This window comes from Oryctolagus cuniculus (genome assembly GCF_964237555.1).
Source record: "Oryctolagus cuniculus chromosome 16 unlocalized genomic scaffold, mOryCun1.1 SUPER_16_unloc_1, whole genome shotgun sequence".
Classification (NCBI taxonomy): Eukaryota; Metazoa; Chordata; class Mammalia; order Lagomorpha; family Leporidae; genus Oryctolagus; species Oryctolagus cuniculus.
The window spans coordinates 353479-380719 of NW_027208201.1; the positions used below are offsets into that span (position 1 = coordinate 353479).

The window sequence follows — 27241 nt, forward strand, 5'->3', positions numbered from 1 at the left end:
TGTGTGGGTGCTATTTTTTAACTTTTAACAAATACAAATTTCCAAAATACAACTTTGGATTATGTTGGCTCCCCCCCCCCATAACCAGCCTCCAACACACAACCATCCCATCTCCCACTCCCTCTCCCATCCCATTCACATCCAGATTCATTTTCAATTATCTTTATATACAGAAGATCAATTTAGTACATACTAAGTAAAGTTTTGAACACTTTGCACCCACCCAGAAACACAAAGTATAAAGTACTTTTTGAGTACCAGTTATACCGTGAATTCACATAGTACAACATATTAAGGACAGAGATCCTACTTGGGGAGTAAGCGCACAGTCACTCATTGTTGATTTCATAATTGACACTCTTAATTATGATGTCAGTAATCACCTGAGGCCCTTGTCATGAGCTGCCAAGGCTTTGGAAGCCTCACGATTTCACAAACTCCTATCTTATTTAGACAAGGCCATAGTCAAAGTAGAAGTTCTCTCCTCCCTTCAGAGATAGATACCTCCTTCTTTGATGGCCCATTCTTTCCACTGGGATCTCATTCACAGAGATCTTTCATTTAGGTCTTTTTTTTTTTTTTTTTTGCCAAAGTGTCTTGGCTTTCCATGCCTGAAATACTCTCATGGGATTTTTAGCCAGATCTGAATGCCTTAAGGCTGATTCTGAGGCTAGAGTGTTGTTTAGGAAACTGCCATTCTATGAGTCTGCTGTGTATCCCACTTCCCATGTTGGATCGTTCTCTCCTTTTTAATTCTATCAGTTAATAAATAGTCTTGTTTATGTGATCGCTTTGACTCTTAGTCCTATCATTATGATAAATTATAAAGTGAAACTGATCACTTGGATTAGTGAGATGGCATTGTTAAATGCCACCTTGATGGGATTGAATTGGAATCCACTGGCATGTTTTGAACACTACCATTAGGGGTGAGTCTGAGTGAGTATATGCAGAACTGTATATCTCTACCCTCTCATATTATCACTCTTATTCCCTCTTTTCAGTCAAATTTAAACACCTAAAAATAATTGTGTGTTAATTAAGGAGTTCATACAATGGTATTAAGTGGGACAAAAAATACTACAAGGAATAAAGTAGTGAGTTGTTCCTCAACAATCAGGACAAGGGATGATAACGTCACTGTTTCTCATAGTGTCCATTTCACTCCAAAAGTTTTCCTTTCAGTTGCTCAGCTAGATGTCACCAATCAGGGAGAACATTTATTTGTCCCTTTGGGACTGGCTTAATTAACTCAGCATGATGTTTTCTGGATTCCTTTCCATTTTGTTGCAAATGACCAGATTTCATTATTTTTACTCCTGTACAATATTCTACAGAGTACATGTCCCATAATTTCTTTATCCAGTTTACTGTTGATGGGCAATTAGTTTGATTCCAGGTCTTCCTATTGTGAATTAAGCTGCAATAAACATTCAGGTGCAGACAGCTCTTTTATTTGCCAATTTAATTTCCTTTGGATAAATTCCAAGGAGTGGGATGGCTGGGTTGTATGGTAGGGTTATATTCAGGTTTTTGAGGAATCTCCAGACTGACTTCCATAGTAGCTTTCCCAGTTTGCATTTACACCAACAGTGGATTAATGTCCATTTTTCCCCACATCCTCTCCAGCATCTATTGTTGGTAGATTTCTGTATATGAGGCATTCTAACCGGGGTGAGGTGAAAGCTCATTGTGGTTTTGATTTGCATTTCCCTGATGGCTAATGATCCTGAACATTTTTCCATGTGTCTGTTGGCCATTTGGATTTCCTCTTTTGAAATATGTCTATTGAGGTCCTTGGCCCACCTCTTAAGTGGGTTGTTTGTTTTGTTTTTGTGGAGTTTCTTGATCTGTTTTGTAGATTCTGGTTATCAACCCTTTATCAGTTGCATAGTTTGCAAATATTTGTCCCTTTCTTTCGGTTGCCTTTTCACTTTCCTGACTGTTTCTTTTACAGTACAGGAACTTCTCATTTGATGTAATCTCTATTGTTAATTTTGGCTTTGACTCCTGTGCCTCCAGGGTCTTTTCCAAGAAGTCTTTGCCTGTGCCTATATCTTGTAGGGTTTCCCCAATGTTCTCTAATAATTTCATAGTATCAGGTAATAGATTTAGATATTTAATCCATGTTGAGTGGATGTTTGTGTAAGGTGTAAGGTATGGCTCTCCCTTCATGCTTCTGTTTTCCCATCAACATTTGTTGAATAGACTGTCCTTAGTGCAGGGATTGGTTTTGGATCCTTGATCAAATATAAGTTGGCTGTAGATGTTCTTGTGTTTAATTCTGTTCCATTGGTCTATCCGTTTCTGTACCAGCACCATGCTCTTTTGATAACAACTGCCCTATAATATATCCTGAAATCTGGTATTGTGATGCCTCTAGCTTTGCTTTTGTTGTACAAGACTGCTTTAGCTATTCGAGTTCTCCTGTGCCTCCATATGAATTTCAGAATCATTTTTTCCAGATCTCAGAAGAATGTCTTTTGGTATTTGATTGGTATCACATTGAATCTATAAATTGCTTTTGGGGTAATGGACATATTTATGATATTGATTCTTAAAATCCATGAGAATGGAAAAAAATTCCATTTTTGGTATCCTCTTCTATTTCTTTCTTTAAGATTATGAAATTCTCATCACAGAGGTCTTTGATGTCCTTGGTTTACTTTATTTCAAGGTATTTGATTGTTTTTGTGGCTATTTTGAATGGGATTGATCCTAGAAGTTCCTTCTCATCTGTGGCATTGCCTGTGTATACAAAGGCTGTTGATTTTTGTGGATTGATTATATCCTGCTACTTTGCCAAACTCTTCTATGAGTTCCAATAGTCTCTTAGTAGAGTTCTTTGGATCCCCCAAATAAAGAATCATAGCATCTGCAAAGAGGGGTAGTTTGAGTTCTTCATTCCCAATTTGTATCCCTTTAATTTCTTTTTTCTTGCCTAGTGGCTCTGGCTAAACTTTCAGAACTATATTGAATAGCAGTGGTGAGAGTGGGCATCCCTGTCTGGTACCAGATCTCAGTGGAAATGCTTCCAACTTTTCCCCATTCGATAGGATGCTAGTAGTGGGTTTTTCATAAATCGCTTTGATTGTGTTGAGGAATGTTCCTTCTATACCCAATTTGCTTAGCTTTCTTCATGAAAGGGTGTTGTATTTTATCAAATGCTTTCTCGGCATCTATTGAGATAATCATATGGTTTTTCTTCTGCAGTTTGTTAATGTGGTGTATCACTTGATTGTTTTGCACACATTGAACCATCCCTGCACACCAGGGATAAATCCCAGTTGGTCTGGGTGGATGACCTTTCTGATCTGTTGTTGCATTCTATTGGCCAGAATTTTATGGTGGATTTTTGTGTCTATGTTCATCAAGGAAATCGGTCTGTAATTCTCTTTCTCTGCTGCATATTTTTTAGGTTTAAGAATTAATGTGATGCTGGATTCATAGAAATGATTAGGAGGATTCCTCCCTTTATTGTTTTGAATAGTTTGGGAAGATTTGAAATTAGTTCTTTAAATGTCTGCTAGAATTCAACAGTGAATCCATCTGGTCCTAGGTTTTCCTTTCTTGGGAGGGACTTTACTATTAATTCAACTTATGACTTGGTTATGGGTCTCTTTAGGTTTTCTGTGTCTTCATGGTTCAATTTAGGTAGGTTGTATGTGTCCAGGAATCTATCCATTTCTTATAGATTTCCCAGGTTGCTGGCATACAACTCTTTGTAGATTTTCTGATGACTTTTTTTATTTCTGTGGAGTCTGTTGTTATATTCCATTTTTCATCTCTGATTGTATTGCTTTGGCTCTTCTCTCTCCTTTTTTTGCTTAGTTGAGCCAATGGTGTGTCAATTTTTTTTTCAAAAAACCAGCTGTTCATTTAGCTGATCTTTTCTAATTATTTTATTCAATTCTATTGATTTCTCTCTACTTTAAATTATTTCTCTTTTCCTATTAGTTTTGGGTTTGGTTTGCTGTAGTTTTTCTAGTCCTTGATTTGCATTGCTAGCTCTTTTATTTGGTGCCTTTCCAATTTCTTGATGTAGGTACCTATTGCTATAAACTTTCTTCTTAAAACTGCTTTAGCTGTATCCTATAAGTTTTGATATGTTGTGTTTGCTTCCAGAAAGTTTTTGATTTCTCTTTTGATTTCTTCTATGACCCATGTTCATTCATGAGCATTTTGTTTAGTCTCCATGTGTTTGCATATGCTCTAGTAATTCCTGAGTTGTGAATTTCCAGTTTAATTCCATTGTGCTCTGATAAGGTGATTGTTATGATTTCGATTCTTTTGAATTTGCTGAGACTTGCTTTATGGCTTAGTATGTGGTCAATCCTAGAAAAAGTTCCATGCACTGCCAAAGAATGTGTATTCTTCAAGTGTAGGATGACAAGTTATGTAGATATCTATTGGATCCATTTGGTGTAAAGTGTCGATTAAATCTGATGTTTTCTTATTGATTTTCTGTCTGGTTGATCTGTCAATTGCTGAAAGTGGAGTATTGAAGTCTGCCAATACTATTGTATTGGAGTTTAAGTCTCCCTTTAAGTCCCTTAGTATATCTTTGAAATAGCCAGTGCCCTGTAATTAGGTGCACAAACATTTATAATAGTTACATCTTCCTGTTGAATTGATCCCCTAATCATTATATAGTGCCCTTCTTTGTCTCTTTTAACAGTTTTTCTGTTAAGGTCTATATTGTCTGATATTCATATGGCTACACCAGCTATTTTTGGTTTCTGTTGGAATGGAATATCTTTTTCCTACCTTTCACTTTCAGTCTGCATGCTCCTTTGTTGGAAAGATGTGTTTCTTCTAAGCAGAAAATAGATAGGTTTTGTTTTTAAATTAATTCATCCAGTCTGTGTCTTTTAACTGGAGAGTTGAGGCCATTTTCATACAGTATGATTATTGTTAAATAGTGACTTTGCCTTGCCATTAGCTAAGATACTTCTAATATATACTTTGAACTTCCCGTGATATTTTATTACAGTTTTTGTTCCTTTTTCTTCTTTCATACTGATGACCATGTTTCTGTGTGTAACATATTCTTAAGCATCTTTTGCAGGCTTGTTGAGTGGTGAGAAATTCTTTCAATTTCTGTTTGCTATGAAAGGTCTGTATTTCACCTTCAATCACAAATGAGAGCTTTGCAGGATATAATATTCTGGGATGGCAGTTTTTTTCACTTAGTACTTGGACTATATCTCACCATTGCCTCCTAGCCTGTAGGGTTTCTGATGAGAAGTCTGCTGTGAGTCTAATTGGAGATCCTCTAACAGTAATCTGGTGTTTCTCTCATGCTAATTTTAGAATCTTTTCTCTATGTTTTACTGTGGTGAGTTTTATTACATTGTGTCATGGTGAGTATCTCTTTTGGTCATGTTTATTGGGGATTTTATGAGCTTCCTGTACTTGGATGTCTCTGTCCTTCTCCAAACCCAGGAAATTTTCTGCTAGTATATCACTAAAATGGCCATCTAATTCTTTCTATCCATGCCTTCAGGAACTCCAAGAACTCGAATGTTTGGTTTTTTTTAGTAGTATCCTGTATATTCCTAACAATTTTTTTTTATATTTCTAATTTCTCTTCTTGTGTTTGGTTTGAATGTATACTTTCCTCTGCTCTGTCTTCTAAGTCCAATTTTCCCTCTTCAACCTTACTTATTCTATTTTTAAGGCTCTCAACTGTGTTCTTTATTTGTCCTATTGAATTCGTCATTTAATTTTTATTTTTCTTCATTTTCTCAATTTCATGTTCTATTGAATTCTTCATTTCTTTTTATTTATTCCTTAACATTTTGTTTTAATGAGAGAGATTTTCTTTCATGTACTACATGGATTTCAGTATATCGTGTGTTAGCATTTGATTACTTCTAAGTATTCTTATCTTAAATTTTTTGAAATCCATATCTTGTATTTCTTCTCTCTCATCATCTTCATAATCTTGTACTTAAGTGTCATGTTCTTTTGGAGAATCATGTTGTATTCTTTTTTCTTGTTTTTGGATCATGGATTTTGTTCAGCATTTGTGGAGACATTCATTGGCTTCTTCTTTTGTTATTTTCACTGTGGTGGCTTTTCTCATTGTACTATGACTCTGGAGAGAAGTGGACTGTATGTCTTCACTGAATCTCTAGAGGCTTGTGGTGAGTGTGGCCAGAGAGCTTTGTTCAGTTCTTCATGGTTATGGTGTGCCTAAGATGATACACTCAGATGTGGCATGGTTAATCTTTTTTTTATAATCAGAAGGGAAGTAATTCTCCTCAGCTGAGTTGTTATCCTTGATGGTGACCAGTGCCTGAGCACTATCCCCAGTTGGTATAATATTCTTCTGCTCTGTCCTAATGACCATATAAATGATCTGTTCAGTCCTCAGTGTAAGTTCAGATTCCTCTGCAATGTCTCTCACCAGGTAGCCAGGGCCACCCAAGCTTGTGGTGCCTCCCACAGAGACTGCTCCAAGTCTCAGCCACAGCATAAGTTCTCCCACGTAATCACAGGTTTTTTTTTTGTTTGTTTGTTTGTTTTTGCAGTCTTTGTTTAGAAGATCCAGACATTCAGTAGGCCTTAGTCTCCTGTTATTACTCCCCACTGGAGGTGTGTTTTTGCTCAGCTGATTTCCAGGCACAGACAAGAGCTGGTGCAGCCATTATGTATGTCCAAAATGGTTCCCATTCTATTGGCTCATATGCCTTTGTAATGTGATTGGAGAGAGATACATGTCTGTGCCCTTTTATTTTTTCTCTCCTCTAGTAAGGCTGGTGTTCTTTTTCTCACAGGGCTTCAGGCTTTGTTCCCTCTAGTCTCTTCCTACCACATTTCTGCCAGTGTCTCAGGCTACTGTGGACTCATCTCACCTCACTTTGCAGTGCTAGTGTGGAGGCTCTCGCCTGCTGGTGTCCTGAGCTGTGGACACACATGCCCTCCACATAGGTCTACCATGTCTCTCTAATTTCAGAAGAGCTTCCTCTGCTGTTTTCCCCCTAATTCTTCCCTGAGACTACATTATCTCCACTTTTATTAAACTATCTTCTCCTGGACTAGATAAGTAAGTTCCCTCCCTATTCTGCCAGCTTGGAACCGCCGATGGTCAAAATTACTCAGTTTTCACCTCTGATGGATTTTGTCTTTGAACTATGCATCTGTGTTTTAGTTGAGTGTCTGTTCCTTCAGTCAATACCTAGTGGCATATTTTGGGTGGTGTCACAGAGCTCTGTCAGTGCACAACGTGTGGCAAGAGCTCAGTGGATTGCAGTAGATCTCCTCTTTTCAACAGGAAGGAGGGTTTGATCATGCTGCACCTTGGCACTTTGAGCCCTGAGCCTCTGGTAGGTAGAGAGTCTGGGAACACCTCACAGTCCCACCTGAGTACCCAATACCTCTCAGTCCTCCCAGCTAGACTGAAAATCAATGGGAAATGTAGATTTTTCCCTCTACTAAAATCCCTGGATCACACGTATGCACAAGAGACAATACAGTCATTACTCATTTGAAAATGGCAACTTTCCCTGCGTGTTGCTTATCACACACAAGAGTCACCACAGCTGCTACTGATTTCAGAATAGTGGCTTTTCCCCATCCATTGCCACATGAGTGTACCCAAGGTTATACAGCCACTACTTCTGTCAATATGGTGCCCTCTCCCAGCTGGTTGCCAGGTGCCATTGTTGGGGGATAGGGAGAGATAAATGTGCCCATTTTTGCTGTGTTAAGGGGGGGGTACACTGTCCTTGTTTGAACTCCAAGCCACATTCACACCAAGATGTCACTCCAGCTGTATCACCTATGGCATGGATACCCACAGTCTGCTCTGCCTTGCTCTCTAAAGCTATTGCTTCCTCCAGCTCTTATCTGCAGGGGTCATATCCTTGATGCATCTGCACCTTCCATGTGGATCCATGGCATCCCTCTTCCTGCTGTAGAATTTCCCCTGCAGGTTTCTCTCCAACTCTTCTTGTGTGAATGCCCTTTACTCCACTTTTTTGCTACTGTTTCTTCCTAGCACAAAGCGGTATGTCCTTTCTCTATTCCACCATCATAAGAATCTCAAATATTTAAATATTTTTTTTAGAAAACCACAGTGGGAGATCATGCAGTTCCACTTGGAAAGATTATTATCAAAACATAATAAGAATGGGAATAGTAGAGGTCGGAGGAAGAAGGGTGGGAGTACAGGGGGGAAGAATCACTATGTTTCTAAATTTGTGTATATGAAATGCATGAAGTGTGTATACCTTTATCTTATTGGCCACCAGAGCTGCCTGGCACATCTTGGATAGAGAATGTCTCCTTGTTGGCACCTGACAGCTTGGCTTTGGTGGCCAGGACACAGGTGATCCAGCCCCTGAGGTGAGGTCCTCCTTCATGCCACAAACCTTGTCCCTGAGGAACTCCATCAGCAAGATCATGTTGGAAACAGGCAGCAAAATAGTGAGGGATGAGTGGAAGTGTGTCTCAGAGATCACCTCTACTTGCTGCTCCATTGTGGAGTCACTGTCTCTGGAGGGACAGTCCATCCCAGAGAGCAGAGTCCTTGAGGGAACCCCAAAGCCCAGTGCTGAGCAAGAGCCTGGGAGGCTGTCAGAGAAGATGTTGCACCTAGAGACAATGCTCAGGAAGCTACAGGAGAACTCACAGAAGAAGGCTGGCAGGGCTGCCCTGGAGGAGGAGGTGCAGAGACAGAGGCACAACCATCAGAGGCTGCAGGCTTAATCAGAGAGTGCAGACATCCTCCTGCTCCTGGACAGCAAGCAGCCAGGTTTCCCCATGACCAACCTGGCCTGAGGCAGCCATGGACCTGCCTAGGCCCCACCAGCCCTGGGCCTTCCCCAGGAACCCCTCCCTGTGTTGACCTGCATCTAAGCAGTGTTCCCACTCCCTGGCCTCGTGTTTAGTGGCAAAGTTGCTACACCCATCCTGGTTTGTAAATATTCTGTGTGGAAAAGGGGACTTCAGGGAGTCAAGAAGCCACTGACAAAAAAAAAAAAAAACACCAAAGGTCAACCAACATGGGGTTACCCATCTCAGGTAGTGGACTCAATAGTACACACACTCAGATGTGCGTGCCTAGTATGCGTAGTAAGTAATGTGTGCCTTCCTACCAGTTATGGCCCTAGGTTTCTGGGCCCCAGGAAGAGGAAATGCAGAGTGGCAAGGGCTGAAAACTACACTGCAGAAAAGTTGTGCTCTGAGCATTTCAGGCATGGAAAGCAAAGACACTGTGACAAAAAATGAGCTACATGAAAGATCTCTGTGAGGGAGAACCCAATGGAAAGAAGGGACCATCAAAGAAGGAGGTACCTTTCCCTGAAGGGATGAGAGAACTTCCACTTTGATTATGTCCTGGTCTAAATGATGTCTGCGTTTGTGGACTCAAGAGGCTTCCATAGCCTTGGCAGTTCATACCAAGAGCCTCAGGTGATCACTGACCTCATAAACAAGAGTGTCAATTGTTAAATCAGCAACAGGATTCACTGTGCACTTGCTCCCCATGAAGGACCTCTGTCCTTAATGAGTTGTACTATGAGAATTAACTGTAGAACTAGTCTTCAAATGATACTTTATACTTTGTGTGTCTGTGTGGGTGCAAACTGTTAAAATCTTTACTTAGTATGTACTAAGTTGATCTTCTGTATATAACGATAATTGAAAATGAATCTAGCATGTGATGGGAGAGGGAGTGGAGGTGCAATGGTTTTGGAGGTGGGAGTGTGGGTATGTGGGGAAGAACCATTTGCTACAATCCAAAGTTGTACTTATGAAATTTATATTTATTAAGTTGTGCTCTGAAGCAGAATGTGTTAGATGCTAGTCCTTCTGCCCACATTGAGTGAGATGGAAGTGAAGGGACCCCTCCACATTTTGCTATCATCCCCATCTTTCTCTTATTTCCTAACCTTGTCCTCCTGATTTTGATAAGGAGTTAAGGATTGGATTGGATTTTTGGGAGCAATGATAAGGATTGGATTTTTGGGAGCACTCCTATACATCTCCTTTTTTGGCCCAAGTCCTCATCCCACTGCTTATAACCAATAATCAGCCCAGGAGAATTCCCTCTCTGGCGTCTCCCTCTCTCCACACTAATGAAAGGGGCAGAGCAACTTTGCTTCCCTCATATTTATGCAGAGATATAAGTGACGCCAAGGGCTTTAGAAAATGAGTTAGCTTGGAGCCAGCACCGTGGTGCAGTAGGTTAATCATCTGCATGAGCTGACGGCATCCCATATGGGTGCCAGTTACTGTCCTGGCTGCTCCTCTTCCAATCAAGCTCTCTGCTATGGCCTGGGAAATCATTGGAAGATGGCCCAAGTCCTTGGGCCCCTGTACCCAGTGGGAGACCTGGAAGAAGGTCCTGGCTCCTTGCTCCTGGCTTCAGATTGGCATAGCTCTGGCCATTGCAGCAATTTGGGGAGTGAACCAATGGAAGGAAGACCTTTCTCTCTGTCTCTCCCTCTCATTGTCTATAATTCTACCTCTCAAATAAATAAATAAAATCTTTTAAAAAAATAAAAGAGAATGAGTTAGCTGAACTGGGGAACTGGTGTATTCTCACATCTCCTGATTTCTACATCACACCTCAGTTCTAGGTGCCAACATTCTAATGGTATCCATGGCCTTTCATCACTCTGCCTATGATAGGCCAAGGTACATGTTACCCCAAGAAAAAGGACTATATCATATAGAGCCATTTCTTCTCTGTCCTATTTCCCCTGATTACTCTTGAACCTACACCATGGAACCATTTCCCTGATGGGTGGGGCTACTCACTGCCCAGGTGGGTGGGGCATGTTTATGTCATAAGGGACACTGTGACACAGGCTGGCCTGTAAAAGCAGCTGTAGTCCTGGACCCTTACCAGTCACTGGTTCTAATTGCTAGGAGCCTCTCCTAAAAACATGACAGGTAAGCCTCAATAATTCTTGCCTCCCAATGCCATCTTCCCCTTTATTCCTTATCTTCCCTCCAGCCTGACCCTCCTGATCCTGTAGCCCGGCCCATGTGTCTGGTCCTCCACCCCAGCCTGACCCTACTAGCTCTGTGTTTGAGCCTTACCATCCTGCTTTTCCATACTGGCCTCATCCTCCTCCGGGCCCTCGACTCCAGCCCAACTATCTAAGTCAGCCATACCATTGTTACTTTCCTTCTGTCCCTTCACACCAGGCAAAAAACCCAGATCCTGCATCTTGGACTCACCGTCCTCCTAGAGCCCTCCCCATATCCAACTTTCTTTTTCTCCCCCTGGACCCTCCTCTGGGTTCAGTATTTGAGCCTTTTCCTCCTCCTGCTCCTCCATACTGGCCCTACTCTCCCTCTGATCATCCTGCACCCCAGCCAGGTCCTGCTCCTGCTCCTGCACTTCCTGCTCACAATCCTGGGCTTCCACATAAGGCTCATCCTACTATGAATTCCTCACTCAAACCTCATCCCCCTTCTCATCCTAAACACCAACCTTGCCCTTCTTCTGTCTCTGAACAGAATCCCCACCCACCCCCTGCTCCCAAGCACAAGCCTCGCCCTCTTGCATCTAAACACAAGTCCCAGCCTCCTCCAGATGTTCCTCTCAGCCTTCCTTTTCCTTGTGGCCATTATCTCCAGAAATGCTTTCTAACACTTCTTGCACAAAAGCCTCACCCGTCTCCTACCCTTTTATGAAGACACCACCTTCCTGTCACTGCTCTCCACAAGCCTGGCCTTTCCTCCAGTCTTTCTCCACAATGCAACCATCCTTCTGTCCAGTCAACATGGTGCCAGCCGCTCATTTCACCTGTACACCAACCTTGCCCTCCACCTGGTCTCCCACCCCACTCTCAGTGTCCTCCTGCTTCTCTGTGCCACCCTCGCCTGTCTTCTCATCCTGCCCCCAAGGCTCACCCTCCTCCTGATCCTCTCTCCCAGACTCAACACCACCCTCCTTCTGACCCTCCTCTTCACCCTCCTTTTCCTTCTCTCTGCCATCCTGTCCACTGTCCTTTTCCTCTACACCAGCTTCACCCTTATTCTGGTCTTCCCTCTCCACTGCAGCCTCTTTCTGATCCTCTGCTCCAGCCTCACCCTCCTCCTGGCCCTCCTTCCAAGCATCACCCTCCTTTTCTTTCTCTTTATCAGCCATCTCCTCTTTCTGTTCAACTCCAGCCTCAAGTTCCTTCTGTCCCTGCACCCTAGCCTGTCCTTCCTTCTGGTATGTCATTCCAGCCTCACCCTCCTCCTTATCCTCCATCTCAGCCTCATGCTGCTCCTGCTTCTCACCCTCCTCGCCATCCTCACCTTTGCTCTGTACCTCAATGCTTGCCTCACCTGTCTTCTGCTTGCCCATCCCAGCCTGACCTTGCTTCTAGTCCTTCCTTCCCTCCTCACTGTTCTTCTCGCCCTTCTCCCTAGCCTCACCCTCCTCTTCCTCTACCTCCCTCTTCCCCCACCTCCTTCCTCTCATTTCTACATAGCAACTTCAACCTTCTGTGACTACATCCTGTCTGCCCACTTGCTTCCCACAGCAGCCTGATCTTCCACACTGTCCTTAGCTTCATATGATCTCTCACCTCAGTCTTGCCATGCCTCAGGCCCATCAAATTATAATCCTCTAATCTACCCTCCTCCCAGTTCTCCTTCCCTGACAAATGAAACTCCTTCCCAGTACCTGACCTCAATTACTCCATGCCCAGCTCTTCAAGACTCTGTTCCTATAATACCTAACCTGCTAATTGCCCTGTGTTATCCTACCTGTTACGCCTCTATGTTATCCCCAACTCCTCCTAACAAATCTACTTACTAGTCTTCTCTACCCCAACAGACCCCCACCCACTTGTGATCCAGTCACCCTATCCATACCTACTGGTTCACAAATATAATCCTGGAAGGAAGTTTGCTTCCCACTGCGATGGTTTTGGTGAAGCTCACAGTTGTGAAGACTGGACTCCCAGAAACTGGAAGGTGGGTATATGGTGTGGCACAATGGCATATCACCCCTCAGCCTGAAATACTATTTGGTTCATTACAGGCCCCTTTTCCATGATCAAATCCTGGTTATGTGACTAAAGTACTTTGCCTTCACCCCACTTGGTTCCTCTTAATATACTAGAGTACTTTTAACTATTTCCTATTCCCTGAACAGGCAGTTAGATCCTCTACCACCTGATCAATGTGCTTCCATTAGCCTTTACCTTACAACATGGCTAGAGCAGATCAAATTGCAGGACCACAATGGAGAGAAGAATTAGGGAGATTCATCCCCTCTGTTCCCCAGGAGGGTAAGTTTTGTTGAGTTGCCCTGAGTTAAAGTCAGTGAAAGAAATGGGGACCCTGAGAACTCACCTACAGGGCATGAAGATTCCACTGTAGGTAGATGGGGACCTGTGTGGTTTTTGTTTGTTGTTGGTTTGGTGAGGGTGTTGGAGTTGGAAGGTGGTAGTAGTTGTAGTTGACTTGATCTGGTTGTGCTCAAACTTTGTTGTTTCTTTTAATTCCCAAATGTTTTATAACAAAGTACAGGGTCCATAGACGGTTTTCCAATAATCTTGAATATACATGTTGTTGAATAAGCATGACACAGTCTCTGGCATTGCCCATAGAAATATAACTTTTATAGTAATTTCCATCTCCTTGGAACTTCAGAAAATCCCTGTAGCGGGTGTGCAATGGAGAGAAGGAGTCACTGTTTGGCTGGTGAACAATGACATCGTTATCTCCCAGGATAAACTCCATTTCCATCCATTAAGCTGTCCAATCATGGTACTCAAATGTGTGCAGAGAGGTGTGAAAAATTCTGGACAATTCTGATGCCTCTGACCTATAAGCTATACTCTTCTGCTCCCTTATTCAGGAAAATGCAGTCTTTCTTTGAGGGATTAAAAACCACATGTCCCTTGGACAAGTCATAGCTGCAAGGATAGGCAATCTGTTTCTATTGTTATTGAGTCAGCAAGTTGTCCTGTGATTGAGCTGTCCTGAAGCTTTTAGTTTTCTTCTGGCATCTTTGTCCCAGATCTGACAAAACAGGCCCCACAGTTGCAAGGGTGCCAAAACTCAGGTGGATTGAAATTCCATTTACTCCACAGAGAACCTGAGGCACTGAAGTGCTGATTCCATTGGATAGATGACATTTAGATATGCAGTTATCTTTGGCTGGATTTACAATATTGATATAATGATTAGCAACTCTCCTTGCAATAGTTCCCAGGGCAAAACCAGTTGGCTTGTTCTGTTTGTTTATAAAAGTAGGCACATGTCAAGGCTGATGTTTCAGTGGAGTTTTCAAGTCCCCTGAATTCAGAAGGTTGATTCTCTTACTGATAGTCAGCCTGTCTCCACAGTTGCTACCATGGTCATACTGTATCAAATCTGTACAGGAAATCTCTTCAGAGTGTGGCAACATCATCATAGGATTTGATAAACAGGCATCCCAAAACTTGAGTCTCATCCAAGCAATTGGTCATCACACATCACACAACTGTAGACTGGGGCTTTGATGAAATGTTTGCTTCCAACAGGAGTATCATGCTATGCAATCTGTAGCACTTGGTTGCTATTGAGGTCCTAAATTTTGACACTGCTATATCAAAATGCAACACACTGATGTGTGTGTGTTTGTGCGTGTGTGTGTATACACCTCCAAAATCTTTTTCAGCAGATTGGCTTACATGAGGTCTTGTCAGCAGGTAACTACTTCCTGCTTCTGCCACACAACCCAAGCCCTGTTCTGGTGGTATCCAGAAGTGGCCCAGTGGCAGAGTCAAATCTGAGGTGCTGGGTCAGGTGAGTTCAGAGCTGTAATGGGACAGAGAATGGAATGGGACCCTCAGTCACAAAGTAAGGTCATGACAGGAGGTATTTTCAGTAAAACAGTGCACAAAATATATGCCACTAGGGATTACAGAAGACAGAATGTTTTTTTAATGCCTATTTGTTTACATTTCCTTGAAACACCAATCAACAATGAGGTAGAGAAAGAGACAGAGAGAGTTCCAGCTGCCAGTTTTCTCCCCCAAAGTACAACAACTAGGGCCAAGCCTGGCTGAAGCCAGTAGCCTGGAACAATGTAGAGTATGCAGGTGGCCCATTTGCTCTATTCTTTCTAGCTGAGTATACTAATATTATTATAATAAATGCTCTCAGAGACATCCTATTTTTAGGCTCATTTCACAGCCACACTAATCCAGAAATGTTTACAATTAATTTTGCTGTAAAAATCCTCCTACTAACAGTGTCATTCCTATGAATTTGAGCATCCTACCCTCAATTTCATTATGAGCAACTCATACAACTCCTATGAAAAAGTTTCCTACCTCTTACGATAGCTCTATGCATATGACACATCTCCATACCCATTATACTTTCAAGCATTCCCCCTCACATATAGAAATATGTCTGACAAAAGAGTTACTTTAATAGAGTAAATAATAGAGTTAAGTTTAAGCCCTCTTATTTCTAGAACTATAGGCCTTGAACCTACACCTAAGAACTCAAAATTCTTCATGCTACCTGATACACCAAATTCTATAGTAAGGTCAGCTAAATAAGCTATCAGGCCCACACCCCGAAAATGTTGGTTTATATCCTTCCCATACTAATTAACCCCCTAGTCCTAACTATTATTCGAGTCACCCTGTTCCTAGGCACAATAATTACAGTATTTAGCTCCCCCTGATTAACCATATGAATTGGCCTAGAAATAAATATATTAGCCATTATTCCAATTTTAATTAACAAAGCCACACCACAATCAACAGAAGGTGCAACTAAGTATTTCTTAACACAAGCCACAGCATCAATAATCTTAATAATAGTAATCACACTTAACATTCTTGACTCTGGCCAATGAACAATAATCCACAAAATCACTTTACCCCAATCTTAATTATATTAGCATTAATCATTAAATTAGGAATAGCTCCCTTTCACTTCTGAGTCCCAGAAGTAACCCAAGGGGTCCCCCTAAGCACTTGGGCCATCTTCTGCTGATCTTCCCAGGCCATTAGTGGGGAGTTAGATTGGATGTTGAGTAAGCTGGTTCAAGAACTAGTGCCCATATGGAATGCTGGCATCTCAGGCAGCAGCCTTCCCCATGACACCATAATGCCAGCCCTTCATTTCACCACTTTGTATTTTAAATAAATGTAAATCTAATAAATCGATCTTCTGTATATAAAGATAATTGAAAATGAATCTTGATGTGAATGGAATGAGAGAGGGAGCAGGAGATGGGGGGGTTGCAGGTGGGAGGGAAGTTTTGGGGGTAAAAGCCATTGTAATCCATAAGCTGTACTTTGGAAATCTATATTTACTAAATAAAAGTTAAAAATATATATATATGAAATCTAAAAAAAAAACAAAACAAAAAAAAAACAAAAAAAAATCAGGACTCATTCTTCTTACATAACAAAAACTAGCACCCCTATCTGTCCTTTACCAAATCTCACCATCAATCGACTCAACCATAACAATGTTAGTAGCCATCCTATGAATTATAGTTGGTGGCTGAGGAGGGCTTAACCAAACCCAGCTCCACAAAATCTTAGCCTACTCCTCAATTGCCCACATGGGATGAATGGTAGCCATTATTACATTTAATCCAAATACTATAATTCTAAATCTAATTACTTATATTCTATTAAAATTCCCATATTCATAATATTTATACATCACACAAGCACAACTACCCTTTCACTATCACAAATATGAAATAAAACCCCACTAATAGTTTCAGCCATCCTAATTACCTTAATATCACTAGGAGGCCTACCCCCACTAACAGGCTTTATCCCTAAGTGAATAGAGCTAACAAAAAATGGCAATATCATCATACCCACCACAATGGCTATATTAGCACTTCTAAATTTATACTTCTATTTACGCCTCATCTACTCTTCCTCACTGACAATATTCCCAACAACCAACAACTTAAAAACAAAATGGCAATTCAAATCAATGAAACACATACTATTTATAGCCCCACTAATCATTTTATCAACAATATTTCTTCCCCTCACACCAATATTTTCAGTACTAAGCTAAACTTAGAAGGGTTTTATGTTACACAGACCCAGAGCCTTCAAAGCTCTAAGCAAGTAAATTATATTTAACTCCTGCTTAAAGACTGCAAATTAACTTCACATCTTCTGAATGCAAATCAGGTGCTTTAATTAAGCTAAGTCCCCCTAGATTGGTGGGATCCAACCCCATGAAATTTTAGTTAACAGCTAAATACCCTAGTCAACTGGCTTCAATCTCCTTCTCCTGCCATAAGGAAAAAAAAAAAAAAAAGGCGGGAGAAGCCCCGGCAGAATAGAAGCTGCTTCTTTGAATTTGCAATTCAACATGAAAATTTCACCTCAGTGCTTGGTAAAGAGGGCTCAACCTCTGTCTTTAGATTTACAGTCTAATGCTTACTCAGCCATTTTACCAATGCTTCTGTTTATTAACCGATGATTATTCTCTACCAACCATAAAGACATCGGAACTCTCTATCTCCTATTTGGAGCCTGAGCTGGAATGGTAAGAACAGCCTTTAGTCTGTTAATTTGAGCAGAATTAGGCCAACCAGGAACTTTACTTAGAGACGACCAAATTTATCATGTAATCATCACTGCACATGCCTTTGTAATAATTTTCTTCATAGTGATACCTATTTCAGAAACGGGTTAGTCCCACTAATAACTCGATATAGCTTTCCCCCGTATAAACAATATAAGCTTTTGATTCCTCCCACCATCCTTTCTTCTTCTGTTAGCTTCATCAATAGTAGAAGCCGGTGCAGGTACTGACTGAACTGTTTACCCACCACTAGTGGGTAACAGCCCATGCAGGAGCCTCGGATGATCTAACTATGTTCTCTCTTCACTTGGCTGGGGTGTCCTCTACTCTAGGGGCCATTAATTTTATTGCAACTATCATCAATCTAAAACCCCCTGCTATATCTCAGCATCAAACCCCCTTATTCGTATGATCTGTTGTCATAACAGCCATTCTTCTTCTTTCCCTGCCAGTTCTAGCCGCTGGCATTACAATACTCTTAATGGACCAAAATCTACACACAACGTTTTTTGACCCTGTAGGAGGAGGAGACCCTATCCTCTATCAACACTTATTTTGATTCTTCAGACACCCTGAAGTATATATTCTTATCCTTCCAGGATTTGGAATAATTTCTCATATTGTAACATATTTTTCTGGCAAAAAAGAACCATTTGGCTACATGGGAATAGTGTGGGCTATGATATCAATTGGTTTCCTTGGGTTTATCGTTTGAGTTCACCACATATTCACAGTAGGAATGGATGTGGATACACAAGCCTATTTCACATCAGCTACTATAATTATTGCCATTCCTATGGGAGTAAAGGTATTTATTTGATTAGCAACCCTACATGGTGGAAATATTAAGTGATCCCCAGCCATATTTTGAGCTCTGGGGTTTATTTTCTTATTTACAGTAGGTGGCCTTACAGGAATTGTACTAGCCAACTCTTCCCTAGATATTGTTCTCCAAAGTGGTAGCCCACTTCCACCATGTCTTATCCACAGGAGCTGTATTTCCCATTTTGGGGGGGGGGGGTGATTCACTCATTGATTCCCTCTGTTCTCAGGCTACACTCTGGACCCTACTTGGGCCAAAATCCACTTCACTATAATATTTGTAGGAGTGAACTTAACTTTCTTCCCTCAACACTTCCTTGGACTCTCTGGCATGCCCCGATGATATTCATATTACCCAGATGCCTATAGAATGTGAAACACTGTTTCATCAATGGGCTCCTTCATCTCCCTCACTGCTGTAATTGTAATAATTTTCATAATCTGGGATGCCTTTGCCTCAAAGCGAGAGGTAGAAACTATTGAGTTAACCACTACAAATCTAGAGTGACTTCACGGATGTCCACCCCCATATCATACATTCGAAGAGCCTGCTTACATAAAAGCCTAGGCCAAGAAAGGAAGGTTTCAAGCCAGCTGCATAACCATTCTGACTTTCTCAATAAGATATTAGTAAAACTAATAATAATGAGAATATGAACAGGAAAAGATCATGCTCTCTATATTGTTGCATAATAAGATCATTATAAAATGGATATCAATGTTTTGACAGAAGGGAAACAGTCTAGATTTGCGTGTGTTTGTGTATGTGTGTGTGTGTGTGCACATGCATGTGTGCATGCATGTATGTGTGCTCATGTTGACAGTAGGCAGAGGGGTTTTGGGATATGGGTACCTAACTTGAAGATAAGGTAACTTCTGCAAATCATTTATAGCCCATTATTGATGCATGTGAGTATCAGCAATAAAGCAGGTCCCACCTGTGTGGTATGAGGGAAAGGTATTCTGTGGTGGGACCCAAGGTGGGCAGCTCTACAACATAGAGGCTAACATGACACCAGGCTTATGTCACACAGAAGGCTACATTATAGTCCCCAAAGACAAGACTTATGGGTGAGATATCAGGGTAGAAGGTTAATAAAGAGAAGTATGTGGGTGCAGCAGAGTGTAGAATATGTTTTGAAAGATTTCATGTGAGCTCATGTAAGCAAATATTGGGAAGCTGTCCTCAAATCAGGTTTAAAGGAGGCATCCCGTGGAGCTGTATTCAATGCATAGAATCAGAGTTGTTCCATACAATGCATGTTTCAAGTGCATTCCTCCCTGATATAAGTATGTCCTGAACTATACTTGTTCTTCACAATTGTGTGAGGAAAGAAACAAGTGGAGTATATAGTGAGAAAGGACACACATGAGTTGATGTTTAGGGGTTTATTAAACCAGAGCTGGCCCACCCCTTCATAGAAGTTGTACTGGTACTAGCATTAAAATAACCTCTTTTTAAACATATTTATTTCATAAAGAGAACAGATTTCACGTAGTTCATATATACAATTTTAAACCTGCAATGATTCTTCCCACTTTCACTGACTCCTGCTTTCCCTCCCTCCTTCCTCCTGCCTTTTTCCTTTCAATATTATTTATTTTTTTAAAGCAAGAGTTAGGAAGAGAGAGAGAAAGAGAGATCTGCCATTTAATGGGTCATTTCCCCGATGGCCACGATGGCCAGGCTGGGCCATGCCAAATGCAGGAGCCAGGAGTTTCATCCAGGTCCCCCACATGGGCTATCACAGTCCAAACATTTGAGCTAATCTTTGCTGGTTTTCCCAGGCCTTTAGCAGTTGTTGCACACAGGACATAAACCAGAACCCATATGTGATGCTGGTGGCCACACAACACTGAACCCCATACATTCAATTCACTTCATGCTCATCAGTTTAATTCTGCACTAATTAACAATTCAACAAGAAAAATACAAAGACCACTGTTGCACAAAAGTAGATAAGGATTATTAAAAAATTATCAAATGTGAAGCTTTCAGTTTCACTCATATACATTAAAATAGGGGGTACAGATGACCCTTTCATATGCTGATTTAATTTCCTTTGGATAAATTTCCAAGGGTGCAATGACTGGGTCAAATGGTAGATCTATTTTCAGATTTTTGAGGAATCCCCATACTGTCTTCCACAATGGCTGTACTAGTATACATTCCCACCAACAGTGGACTAGGTACCTTTTCTCCCACATATTCACAAGCACTTTTTCTTTTTCCTTTTAAGTTTTGGTTGATAGCCATTCTAACTTAGGTGATAAAAAATTGCTTGTTTCATTGAGTACAGCTCCATGGGATGCCTCCTTTAAACCTGATTTGAGGACAGCTTCACAATATTTGCTTCCATGAGCTCACATGAAATTTTATCTGCATTTCCATGATGGTCATTTGTCCATGTGTCTGTTGTATTTCATCATTTGAAAAATGCCTTTTCATTTCCTTTGCCCATTTATTCACTGGGTTATTTGTTTTGTTGTGGTTCAGTTTCTTTTTTTTTTTTCTTTCTTTCATTTTTTTTTTTTTTGACAGGCAGAGTGGATAGTGAGAGAGACAGAGAGAAAGGTCTTCCTTTTGCCGTTGGTTCACCCTCCAACGGCCAGCACGGCTGGCGTGCCGTGGCCGGCACACTGTGCTAATCTGAAGGCAGGAGCCAGGTGCTTCTCCTGGTCTCCCATGCGGGTGCAGGGCCTAAGCACTTGGGTCATCCTCCACTGCCTTCCTGGGCCACAGCAGAGAGCTGGCCTGGAAGAGGGGCAACTTCGAAAGAATCTGGCGCCACAACCTGGACTAGAACCCTGTGGTCCGGTGCTGCTAGGTGGAGGATTAGCCTATTGAGCTGCGGTGCCGGCCTGGTTCAGTTTCTTGAGCTCCTTATATGTTTTATGTCTTAATTGGTTATCAGGAGGATAGTTTGTAAATATTTTCTACCATTCAGCCTGATTCCTTTTCTCTTTGTCGAGTGTTTCCTTTGCTGTTCATAAACTTCCTAGCTCAAGCTAAGAAGTTTAGAGCTTCTTCTGGGTCTCACACGTGGGTGCAGGGGACCAAGGACTTGGGTGATCTTCTATTGCTTTCCCAGGTACATTAGCAGAGAGCTGGTTCAGAAGTGAAGCAGCTCAGTCTCCAACCTGTGTGCATATGGGATGCTAGCATCACAGGCAGAGGTTTAACCTGCTACACTACAATGTTGATGTCATCTATTTGCCTTTTGTAATTCATCCTTTGAAAAATGCCTATTTAGGTCCTTTACCCATTTCTTCACTGGATTGATTGTTTTGTGTATACTGAGTTTCATGGGGTCCTTATTACTCCTACATACTAATCCTTTATTAGCTGACTAGTTTGCAGATATTTTCTCCCCTTCTATCAGTTGTTTCTTCATGTTGCTGTTTCCTTTGCTGTTCAAAAGCTCCTTAGTTTGATGTAACCCCATTAGCTTATTTTCCTTTTATTACCTGTGTGTCTGGCTTCATAATGACATAGAACACGGCTTTTAATGTGACAGATTGAAAACAAATCTACATTGTGTGTGTGTGCTTCATGCATGCATGTTGACAATAGGCAAATAGGTTTTGGAAGGTTTTCAACATGGAGAAATTTCTGACTCTTTCTCACATCTTTTATAGGAAATGAATGATGAAGGTGAATGCTACCAACGAAGCACTTATCAACCTGTATGGTATGAAGGAAATGCATTCTGAGGTGATAAAAAGGTGTTCCATTGTGTGACACAGAGATTGTAAAGCTGCAGTACATACATAAGATGAAGCATTCAAACAGAACTGAGAAGTAAGATATTGGTGGTCAAGATTGTATAAAGGAAAGTGTGAGTGGTGGCGTAGGGTTCCAGTGAATTTTGGAAATTTCATGTGAGCTCATGTAAGCAGACACTGGGAAGACATTCCCTGAAACAGGTAAGATCCGGGCCATGGCTCCAGGACACAAAGAATTAGGAGGTTGTTCAATACAGTGAATGTGTTCAACAGTATTCCTCCTGATGTAAGGGCATCCTGAAATATGCTTGTACTGTACAGGTGAGTGAGTGAGAGGATGAAACATTTGAAAGCTGGGGCCAGTTGCTTCCTTTGAGGCAGATGTACAAGTGCTTGTGTTAAAATGAGAGGATATGTGACTGAATTAAGTTCACAAATAGATAAACAGGAAAATGGAGAGTTTTATCTACTTATGTATTGATAGGCTTGTTTATTTGATTAGCTAGAAACATATTGGCATTGAATTTTATTTCTGCAGGGCCACCTTGTGCTCCCATGGAGATCCCTTCCATTATTCTTCAATGTTTCAGTTCACCCACTCTTGACTTGGAGCTGTCTACTGCTCTTAAGCCCAGGTCTTTCTTCCTTTCAGTCATGGTCAATACTGCTCTCAGGCATTAGAGGGTGCCTGAGGCAAAGGGTGGATTTCAACATGCCTGCAAGACTGCAGTGAATGCACCTAAGGGGGTTGAGGATGGGTCCAAGGGCTCCTTATTGTGGAACCTCTCAGGTCAGCTCCTCCATAATGACTTCTGAGGTTCACAGAGACCTACACATCAGCCATAATGAGTGCCCCCACATTGATCTTCACACAAAGTCAGGAGCCTCAGCACTGTGAGCACAGGTTTCCCATGAGAGGACAGAGGCAGGAACCATGTCCTGTACAGGAATATGGGTCATGTGCATGAAAAGTGAGAAGACACAACCTGCCTTGCTTCTTTGGTGCAGAATATGAGGCTATGGGGCTTTATGTGTGCTGCTCCCAAGGGCTGAGCTGCAGAGGAGCAAAGTGTGTTTGTGCCACTGCCCCATGTCAACTCCTCACTGCTCTGCAGCTCAACAGGCCCTACCAGGTTCTATCCCAAGTTGTGAGACCTGGAGAGGAGTGGGGATGGGTGAGTGGAATGTTCCCTGGGGAATCGTGAGTAGGGAGAATCCTTCTAGCTTCTTCCCCACCATTTTGGTGAAACCTAGTAATCCTGCAGTGTAAAATAAATCTAATGTACCTTGTCTCCCTTGGGCTGGAAATTTACATCTTAACTTGCACAGTATATTGTGGAATATTTTTATTCTGGAATAGGAAGTCTTACCTCACTGAGACTCCAGCATTTGAAGAAGGAGTTAATTTGTTTGTTTTCCTTGTTCTTCAACCCTCAGAATCACATTGATATCTTACAGATACAGGAAGACTGTTGGGATGCACTCTGGAATGTCTTACCTAGTAGACCTGGGGGTGGCCATGGCATTCAGCTCCACATGTATTGAGTAGGAGCCTCTGCCCAATTCTGCTTCCTTGTGTTTTTGGATTTCCATTCTTAATTTACTAAAAATTCAAGTTCTTTGATTTGAAGTACCTTTTTCAGTCTTCAAAAAAAAAAAACACATAAGAGTTTCTACCACAAAACATCAATGTATTTTTAAAAAGTATCATTTGGATTACTTTGCAAAATGTGTTTGAGCAGAAAACCCTAGAATTTTTGCCTGAAGCAACAACAGTCATAGCCCAAGAGCCATTGTAATAGGAGAGATTTGTGTGTAGGTCACCATCAAACTAGGGCAATTTAAGGTTGGAATCCCAGATAAATGCTGAGTCATGGAGAAGAAAATGAAAACCTCAAATGAGATCATCCCATGACCATGAGAAACCAACACGGTTCTTAAATGGAGGAAAAGACTGTGATAAGAACACAGGTACTTCACAAGTGAAAAAATCATGCAAGGAGAATTTTCAACTTATCTCACACAGAAAGCAACATAGATAATAAAAATATACTTGAAAAGCCAGTTTATAATTTGATATGTTGGAAACATAAAATCCTGTGCCCCAGAATTCAAAGATGCCTCTTCCTGTCAGGCACAAATCGCGTGTGAACAAGCCATCAACATGTAATAGACAGTTCATCATGACCAAATATGCAGGACACTTGAAATACAAGGGGTACCTGTAGTCTAACCTTGAGGAAGTTCTGTGTCAGTGCCTGTAGAAATGCATGATATTTTTCCTTGGCCTGCAAGACTAGTTGCATGCAGGTCTGGAGAAAATATTCAGAGAATATGACCTATTTGGAGTTAGAACTGCTACCAATAGTAATTATTTATTTGAAAATACTTTTCAGATTTCCATATAAAATAGATTACAGCCATTCAGCTTCACCAGGTACAGTGCCTTTTGATCTACAGTGCTTTGAGGCTCCCCAGTGAGTGATTATGACATCCAAATGTTCTGCATTTTCATGATTCTTCTTTCAGACTCTGAATTTGAGGACATCAGCTGGAGCCCCTCTCTTTTGCCCAGTGTGGCTCTGGGATTTTGCCTCTGTAGTGTCATGCACAGTGAGATAAGGACAGGAAGAGTCCCCTCATCTGGCTTTCAGGACTGGACAAAGACATCCCACATTACAGCTGAAGGAGAGTGATACCTCTACTGTAGGAGTACTCTCAAGAGCAAGAATTTCTGCTCATATTGGGACACCCCTGTATTCTAAAAATTACCACAGATGAAATTAGGTAAGAAGGGGAGAGAGAAAACTCACATTCATTCAGGTGATCTTCTCAGGTACACAAGAAGATGGTACACAAAGTGTCAGTTTTGTCCCTATAGATTACATTTTAGGTATTCAACTAATAACCACAACTCAGAAACCATATGATATTTATATTTTTGTGACTGGATAATTTCACTAAACATAATGATTTCCAGTTGCATGGTATTTTGATTGGTTTGCACGGAATCTATAAATTGCGTTCAGTAGTATGGATATATTGATGATATTGATTCTTCCAATCCATTAACATGAAATCTGTTTCCATTTTTTATGCATTCTTCTATTTCTTTCTTTAATGTTTTGTAATTTTCATCATAGACATCTTTAATGTCCTTTTTTTATTCCAAGGTATTTAAATTTTTGTAGTTACTGTAAATGGAATTGATCTTAGAAGTTCTTTCTCAGCCATGGGGCTGTTTGTGTATACAAAGGCTACTGATTTTGTGTGTTGATTGTATATTCTGCAATTTTACCAAACTCTTTTGTGAACTCCAGTCATCTCTTTGTGGAGTATTTTGGGTTCCTTATAGGGATAGTTTGGATTCTTCCTTCCCTATTTCTATCCATTTGATTTCTTTTTCTTGCCTGATGGCTCTGGCTAAAACTTTTAGGACTATATTAAATAGCAAGGGTGAGAGTGGGCATCCTTGTCTGGTTACAGTTCTTAATAGGTATGCATGCAATTTTTCCCCATTCAGTAGGTTATTGGAAGTGGGTTTGTTATAAATTCCTTTGATTATGTTGAGTGTTCCTTCTTTATCCAATTGCTTAAGGTTTTCATCATAAAGGGGTGCTGAGTTTGTCAAAGGCTTTCTCTGCATCTATGGAGATAATGATGTGGTTTTGGATTTCACTTTGTTAATGTGGCATATCACATTTATTGATTTTTGGATGTGGAACCATCCCTGCATACGAGAAATAAATCCCCTTTGGTCTAGGAGAATAATCTTTCTGATGTGTTGTTGAATTCGAGTGGCTAGTATTTTGCCTACATTTATTGTGTCTATGTACATCAGGGATATTGATCTACAGTTATTTTTCAAATTGGTGCACAAAATCTAATTCAGTTTATTAGCCCATGAATTACTAGTGATAGTAATTAGCATAACTGCAGAAAAATATTTAATAAAATAAACAGAGATCTGTGATTTATAAACAAAGAACTAAAACAACCCATTAAATGCAAAAAAGAATGCTTTTGTGTCCTAAAGGGTATATTAAGATTGCTTAAGAAATGTGGAAATTGTGAGAAGGTTGGAAACAAAGTTGAAGCAAGAATGCTGTACACTACAACTTGTACTAGAGGCCCTCAGGGGGCTCTGCTCTGTGCATATTATTTTTTTAAAATTATTCTTTAATTCATTTGAAAAACAGAGTTACAGGGAGGCAGAGAAACAGAGAGAGCAGTCTCCATATGCTGGTTTATTCCGAAGATGGCCGCAATGTCTGGAGCTCTGCAAATCTGAAGCCAGGAGCATCTTCTGGGTCTCTCAGGCAGATGCAAGGACCCAAGTGCTTGGGCCATCTTTCAGTGCTTCCCAGACCATAGCAGAGAGCTGGAATGGAGGCAGAACAGCTAATACTGGAACCAGCACCTATATTTGATACCGATGCCATAGAGAGTGGGTTAATCTACCATGCCAACGCTCTGGCCCTTGATCCTCTTCTGTTCCACCTCTCTGCTGATGGCCTGGAAAACCAGTGGAGGACAGGCCAAGAGCTTGAGCCCCTTTACCCACTTGGGAGATTGGGAAGGAACCCCTGACTCCTGGCTATAGATTGGCTCATCTCTGGCTGTTGTGGCCATGTATGGTGTGAACCAGCAGATGGAAGAGTTCCCACTGTCTCCATGTCATTCTTCCTCTATCTGTAACATGGTGATTCAAATGAATTAAATCAATATCTCAATCAATCAATAATCTTTCATTACAAATAGTGTGAGCCTTGGGCAGCTTTTAGGCCATGAGAGTAGGGAGCGAATCGCACCATTAAAGTAACGGTTGAGGGACGCTGCTATCTAGTGTTGAAAGAGAAGTGTGGGGAGCAACTGGGAGCAACTCGGACTAGACTAAGTTACTAGAATTAGGACTTATTCTATGCATCTGCTCTCCCACAATATGGCGCTGAGAAGGGAGAAACAGCTTCTACACAGCTGCCTCCAGTTCAACCAATAAACTGTAGGACTTACTCCTGATTGGAGGAGAGCAGCGTACTCGGCGTGTGGGTAGCAGAGTTGGGATTGGCGGAAGAGGACTATAAAGGAGGAGAGAGACAACATGCACCAGGAACATCTAAGGGGAACATCTATCTGAGGGAACACCTGTGCAGCCCCCGAGAGA

General features: G+C 41.3%; 1 protein-coding gene and 1 pseudogene across 1 annotated transcript; both read right to left on the reverse strand.

Annotated features, from left to right (window-relative positions):
- Nucleotides 1-11758: 11758 nt before the first annotated feature.
- On the reverse strand, nucleotides 11759-12316 carry LOC138847780 (high mobility group nucleosome-binding domain-containing protein 5-like). The gene has a single exon (XM_070067579.1). The coding sequence runs from the start codon at nucleotides 12314-12316 to the stop codon at nucleotides 11759-11761; it is 558 nt and encodes a 185-aa protein (XP_069923680.1).
- A 1470-nt stretch (nucleotides 12317-13786) lies between these two features.
- On the reverse strand, nucleotides 13787-16452 carry LOC127486500 (mRNA export factor pseudogene; annotated as a pseudogene).
- Between the last annotated feature and the right edge of the window lie 10789 nt (nucleotides 16453-27241).

Coding starts and splice junctions, on each gene's coding strand:
- LOC138847780 (XM_070067579.1), bottom strand. CDS start 12,316: ATGGGCAAGCAGAAGACAGGTGAGGCAAGCATTGAGGTACAGAGCAAA.